Genomic DNA, 6,482 nt, shown 5'->3' with positions numbered 1-6,482 from the left:
TTTAAATCATGGTTTTAAAAACCCACACTCTTTTCCTAGTTATTACCATACAAGCTTGTTGTAGTAACATTACAAACGATACATAATAGTGGCAAGGTCCCTGCAAGGCCTTCAAACACTGAAGAACCCTCCCACAAAGATAAACACTACATCTTACATACAGCTGGATTGCTGCCAAAAGGCAGAAAGCTGAGCAGTTACAGAAAGGACCGTAGTTAAACAGTACAGTTGCTAAGGAATAATTCTACATCATTAAGGGAGACAGAACATGAAGAGCAAAGTTAGATTTAATGATTAAATTATTACTGAACCAATCTCCTCTTTTCCTTTGTCAATAGTTACACAAAGCATCAGGTTTTGGTAATAGGCAATATATATGAACAAAAAATATATGCATTGCACAAAGATAAAAGAAACACTGAAATTACAAAAAAAATTAATGTCATGTAGGAAATAAAAATGGTGTATTAGTGGTAAAATGTAAATGGAATTATTTTAGTAGTCAAAATAAATATTTAATAAAAAGCACACATTCATGACAAATTATCAAAATGAAGTACTTAGTGTTCGGAAGGACCTTATCCAAATTTCCTTGCATTAAACATTGCTAAATTCAGTGGTTTAAATATTTTCAAATTGCTCTAAGCAATCTTTCTTAAGTTAGTGTCATAAAAAAAATCATGAGACAAAAAATTCTGTCCAATGAACAGTAAATCCATTATACTAAACAAAGAATTTCCTACACCAAGGAGTCAATCCACAGTCATTGAAACACAGTTCACAAGAACTACTGCATAGCATACTGCTTACTGTACCAAAAGTGCATTTGCCAGTATTTAATGAACTGAGGGAAAAAACAAACAAAAAAAAACCCCTTTTTTGGTATATATGTATATATATAATTAAAAAAAAAAAAAAAAGCCAAACCTCAAACAACTAGATGTTTCATAGTTGAAGAAAAAACATACAGTTTCTTTAAAAGTAAAAGCAGACTCTAAAGATCTTAAGAGCACCATAGGAGTTATCAAGTAAAACCGTACAAAACTTTGCAGTAAGTAAAGAACAAATACAATTATTGTATCATTCCATATTTAGAACACAACTGAAAATTTTAGCATTGCTGCTGCATTGTCCAATGGTCTAATGGATACATACCATGCCAGTGGCATTTTACTGACTTTTTGCTGAGCCTTGGAAACAAATAACACATAGAAAAATGCTTTTCTATGTAGAACAAAGGTATAGAAAGATTTAAACTGCAGATGTGCAAACAGAAACGTAGAAAATGTTAATACAAACAGATTTTTATGGCAGCAGTGCCTGGCTTATCCCATTAGTCCTCCACTCAGTTCTTTTGCTGACTCTTTTAAAGTAGCATTCCTGAATATCCCTGGCTTACAAATAATTTTTGAGTCATTTTCTCAATTTTAAGATTCTGCATTTAAAATTGTTCTCAGCCCATTATCCTTCAATCCCCGTCCATCCCCCTCATATTTAAAAGTTGTAGTTTTGTTGCATAAAACATTACTGTGAGTTAAGTGATAGACAGTCAACATTTTGTTCTATCTGCAAAATACTGAAATCACTTTCCAGTTGGTTTATATATTAAACAGCAATTAAAAATAGTACACCCCCATACTCTATTGTGACATAATAAAGTCTATTCACCATTTAATATACGTTCAATCTCTTCTAGTCTTTTCAAAGCAGCAACTCTCTTTTTCTCAATATCTTTGATTTCTTTTGTGGATTTTTTGGGAGTCTCTTTTCTTTCCATACTGTTTTTCTCTGCTTGTTTCTTATTTTTTGAACGTCCTTTATTGTTACCAGCTGTTGTTTGGGAGGGTTTCTGCTCATTTTTCACTTCTTTTGAATTCTGAAATGATTTTTTTTTTTCTTCTGCAGTAGCAACGGCAGTATCACCTGCTGGAACTGATGACTGCTCTGGAGCACTAAGTGATGCAATTTTACTTCTAACTATGTTTAGATGACGTTGAATATACTCTTCATGAGGTGCCAGTGCTAGAGTTTCCACCAAACATTTTTCTGCTTTTATTAAGTCTCGTTCTTCAAAATAAACTACACATAGATTATGTTTCCCTTGCACATTGTTGGGATCCAGTTCCAAAATTTTTTCAAAACACTTTTTTGCTCCAACTATATCCTTCTTTTGGTTCATAAGGATATCTCCTTTCAAAATTAGACCTTTGGTATGATCGGGGTAGTATTTCAGTAAGTCTTCCAGAATGGGCAAAGCCATCAATTCTTTTGCTGTCTGAGAATAAAGCAGTGCCAAATTGAACAAAGCACTTCGAAAGTTCGGCTGTAACTTTATGGCTTTCTTCATCCATGCCTCTGCTTCTGTATCTTTTTTGTCATCCATTGCCAGCATACCCAAATTGAAGTAGCCATTTGCATCCTGTGGTTCTTCTTTCACATAATTTAACAGTCTTTGTTTAGCCTCAGGTCTAAGCTGAGCATTGCCTATATGACAGAAAATACATTTACGTTTTATTCTAAACACTTTTAGGCCAGGCCTATAAATTGCTGTTTCTACACAAATTAAAATGTAACATCTGTGAAAGGGAAAGCGTTTAAAATACTACTTTTTATTTGTGTTGTGTAACAGTAAAAGTAAATGACAGTTACCTTCTTTACAGAACAAAACTACTCACAATAGACTTGTAGCCAAAGTAAGCATCATTATCTTATCATCTGTTACATTATACTTAGATTCAGTGCAACGGATACAGAAGGTGTCTCTACAAGATTAAAAGCGGTTATTTTCATGTATGAGCAACTGGAATGCAGAGAAGTCAGTTCTAGCAAATCACTTTTAACAGAGGCAAGCTTAGAATAAATATAATTTTCTTAAAGACATAGAATCAAAGAATCACCAAGGTTGGGAAAGATCATCCAGACCAATTGTCTGCCAACTAGGAATATTTCCCATTAAACTATGTCCCTCAGTACAACATCTAATGTCTCTTGGACACCTCCAGAGATAGTGACTCAAACACCTCCCTGGGCAGCACATTCCAGCATCTGACCACATATTGAAAAGAACTACAGTTGACAGAGATCACACACAGTGATGTTAGATTCAACCAGGAAATATATTCTCACTATTTCACATCAAACATTTAGAAAAAATTAAAAATAACTTTCTGTCAGATAAAAGCAGCAGTTCTGGCTTGTAGTATGTGCTATTTTTGTCAATACTTCAGTGAACATATTTTAGTAAGGAATTACAGGCACAGGCTTACTGAAGGATGGGGGAATAGGAAGCTGATTTTAACTATCTTCTTCCACCTCCTCAAACAGTTCTGTACCTTCCAGTAGGAGTAATGCAAAACTAGATGTCTAATACTTCTGCTCATTTGAAGCCTATGTGCTACTTCAGACAAGAAACAAAGCGTTTCTTGTACTGCCTAACTTACTATGTGAAAAGAGATGAGGAATAATCCATTTGGATCAGCTCCAATCAATTCTATAATCTCATTTGGATGATAAATTATCCCTAAGAAAAAGAGAAACAAACCTTACTCATCCTTTGCTAATTATTTTCAACAGTCTTTTTTATGGCAACAGCCACACATTTTCTCATTAAGCTAGCAGCTGTACATACGAAAAACAAAACTAATGAAAATCCAACTTGATAATTAGAAATACTGCAGAGGAAACTGTGAAAATATTTCCCAGTGTTAGATTTAAAACCCAAAGAAATCAGTTAGATTTTTTAGTCAGTGAGGAATGGATAAAACCAAAACAAATTCAGAACATTAGTGTTATACATTTCACTTTTTTTTTTTTCTTCCTAAGATTATTGAGGAAAAATTCTGAAGATGAGTTTTGTATAACGCTATTCTTAACAAGATGTTAAAGTGTAAAATAGCTTTCAAGGTGTTAATGAATTACAATATATGTATACTTTGCATATTCCACATGCTACCAATAAATTACAAAGATGACTATTACTACAAATACTACTGCTTTTCAAGAACACATCAATTCATTAAAATCCTATAAATGCAGAGATACAATAATTGCTTAATGAGACAACTAACTTACCAGATTCCTGCATTAGCAGAGCTGAGTTGAACAATGCCAGCTTATGCATTGGGTTGAGTTCTAACGCTTGGTTAAAATTCTTCAGGGCTTCTGTTGGATCTTTCAGTTCAATGTAAACAATTGCCAAGTTGTACCACAAGTCTGCATTGGTACTGTCTAGTTCTAGAGCCCTAAGGTAAGCTTCCTTAGCTTTCAGAGGCTTGTTCATTTTTAAAAGTAATTCTCCCCTGTTAAAGAATCAAATTTAACCTTCAGCAAGTTTAACTGATAGAAGTACAAAAACAATTGACAGTGTTTATTTAGAAGTTTGTTTTCCTAAAGAAAGTATATGTGAAACATTATTATTATTATTATTTTTGTTTAAAACCCAAAACAGGACTTTGTTTATATACCATTCCAAAAGCATACAGCTCTCAGAATTTTGCATTCAGGAGATGTGTGAGTAGGACAAAAACGCCTACAAAAAGAAACCCACACAGAAGTCATCAAGGACTCCCGATACAGGCCCAGGAACAGCTACTGTCAAGGCATCTTAGAGAATCGTAGAATCATTTGAGCTGGAAGCGAGCCTTAAGCATCACCTAGTTCAAGTCCCCTGCAATGAGCAGGGACAGCTACAGCTACATCAGGCAACTCAGAGCCCCCCCTTCAGTCTGACCTTTAATGTCCCCAAGGATGGGACATCCACCACCTCTCTGGGTGGTTCCAGAGCTTCACTTTCTTCATCATAAAACAAACAAACAAACAACTTTTTCCTTACATCCAACCTAAATCTTCTCTTTTAGTTTGAAAAGATTTTACATCTTTTCATACAAAATTGTATGAACAATATACAATTCCTAGTACTGTAAATAAAACAGGAGTATATATTCAAGAATACATATCTCTAAAATTAATAAAGATACCTGCTGATGTAAGCCTGCTTGAAATCTGGCCTCATACTAATTGCTTGTCGATACAATTGATCTGCTTCTTCGAGACGAGATTCATTAGCTCGAATTAAGTTTGCAAGATTGATATAAACATTCAGGTGGTTAGGAGCAACTCTTGCTGCGTATTTTTTACCTGGAATAATCTGTCAAAAAGAATATATTCCCAAATGCCAATGAAGGAAAACATGAGAAACAACCAGTAGAGATCTAACACTTCAGTCTGCTTCATTTGTTATAGGATACCACTGGAGATCATCTGTCAGACTCTTCAGTCCAGAAAAAAAAAATCATACAAACATCACACTATGTCTCCTTAATTCTATAAGTACATATAACATCACCTTAAATTTGATACAGACATTATCTGTTAATTGATCTCTGCTACTTTGTGATGTGGCTCATTAACAGCCAAGTAGACCTTGTAAAAGGTCCTCGCTCATACAAAGATTATCTCTTAAAGACTAAGATGATATTCTATCAGAACACTTTTTTTTTGGGGGGGGAAGAGAGGGGAAAAGGAAGGAAGGAAGATTTACCAGCCATTGATACAGCAGATGAAAAGCTTTCATGAGATATGAAAATGCTATGGCACTTTAAGTGATGTATTGTTTACTAAAGTCTTCACACAGCAAACATTTTAATGCCATATTCTCTGCTCAAGGGACTGATGATTTTCCTGTAAGTCTAAGTTTGCCCTTAACTGTTGTTGCCGTCGTTCGTGATCTAAAATATTCTCCCCTTTTCTCCCGAACAGCTAAAATACGTAACAGTTGCTAGGTGCAAATACAACCTGACATATGGTAAAGGTAACAGAGCACATGTTTATAAAAGCATGTTTCAGCAAAGGTGTTCTTTTTTGTTGTTGCTGCTTCGACTGCCTTGTCTCATCTCTCTAACACTGCATTTAAGCCTTCCCCTATGAGTTCGAATACTAAACATTACCAATGTATTGACTGGATGCAAAAATCAAAATAACTATGATTAGAAACTGTAAATTTGTATTTCTAACTTGCTTTTTTTTTGTATCCTCAATTTAAGAAAAAATAAATCCAGAAAAGTATAAAAACTTTTTTTTTTTTTAAACAAAGAAGGTCCAAGTTAGTATTTTTAAACAGCATATGATATGATCTTATTTAAGAGATTTAAGCTTTAATAATAAGGTTTACAACAACAAATATCTTCAACAATAAATACAAAAATTGTATCATGAATATAGGTCTGAAAAAGTTGCCCCCTTTCCCATGGTGATTACATTATTAATTACCTGTGGCATCAATGATTTAGCAATCATATATGATTTCTCAGCTTCTTTTGTTTTGTTTAAGTTTTTGTAAGTTCTTCCAACATTCATGTGAGCACCAATGTCATCTTGAAGAAAAGAGTGAAACTTCTAATTTTTCATGCATTCAGTAACGTGAAAAAATATCTATGCTTTGAAAGTAGTGTTAAGAACAGGTACTGCATAAAGATCAGCAAAAA

The 6,482-nt window shown here is 34.0% G+C and overlaps 1 protein-coding gene across 5 annotated transcripts in view; it reads right to left on the bottom strand.

The window, feature by feature from the left end:
* Positions 1–269: 269 nt before the first annotated feature.
* The window catches only part of TMTC3 (transmembrane O-mannosyltransferase targeting cadherins 3), a 37,896-nt gene continuing 31,683 nt past the window's right edge, over positions 270–6,482 (bottom strand). For all 5 annotated transcript variants that reach the window (XM_010708869.3, XM_010708885.2, XM_019613645.1 and 2 more), the window contains 4 exons: positions 6,268–6,371; positions 4,977–5,146; positions 4,072–4,298; positions 270–2,484 (listed from right to left, as the gene is read on the bottom strand). In XM_010708869.3, coding sequence (XP_010707171.1) covers positions 1,661–2,484; positions 4,072–4,298; positions 4,977–5,146; positions 6,268–6,371 — 1,325 coding nt within the window. In that variant the 3' untranslated portion in view covers positions 270–1,660. The remainder of the gene's footprint in view (positions 2,485–4,071; positions 4,299–4,976; positions 5,147–6,267; positions 6,372–6,482) is intronic.

Source organism: Meleagris gallopavo, chromosome 1 (genome assembly GCF_000146605.3).
Source record: "Meleagris gallopavo isolate NT-WF06-2002-E0010 breed Aviagen turkey brand Nicholas breeding stock chromosome 1, Turkey_5.1, whole genome shotgun sequence".
NCBI lineage: Eukaryota > Metazoa > Chordata > Aves > Galliformes > Phasianidae > Meleagris > Meleagris gallopavo.
The sequence above is the reverse complement of the archived record's forward strand: the minus strand, read 5'-3'. Positions and strand labels throughout refer to the sequence as shown.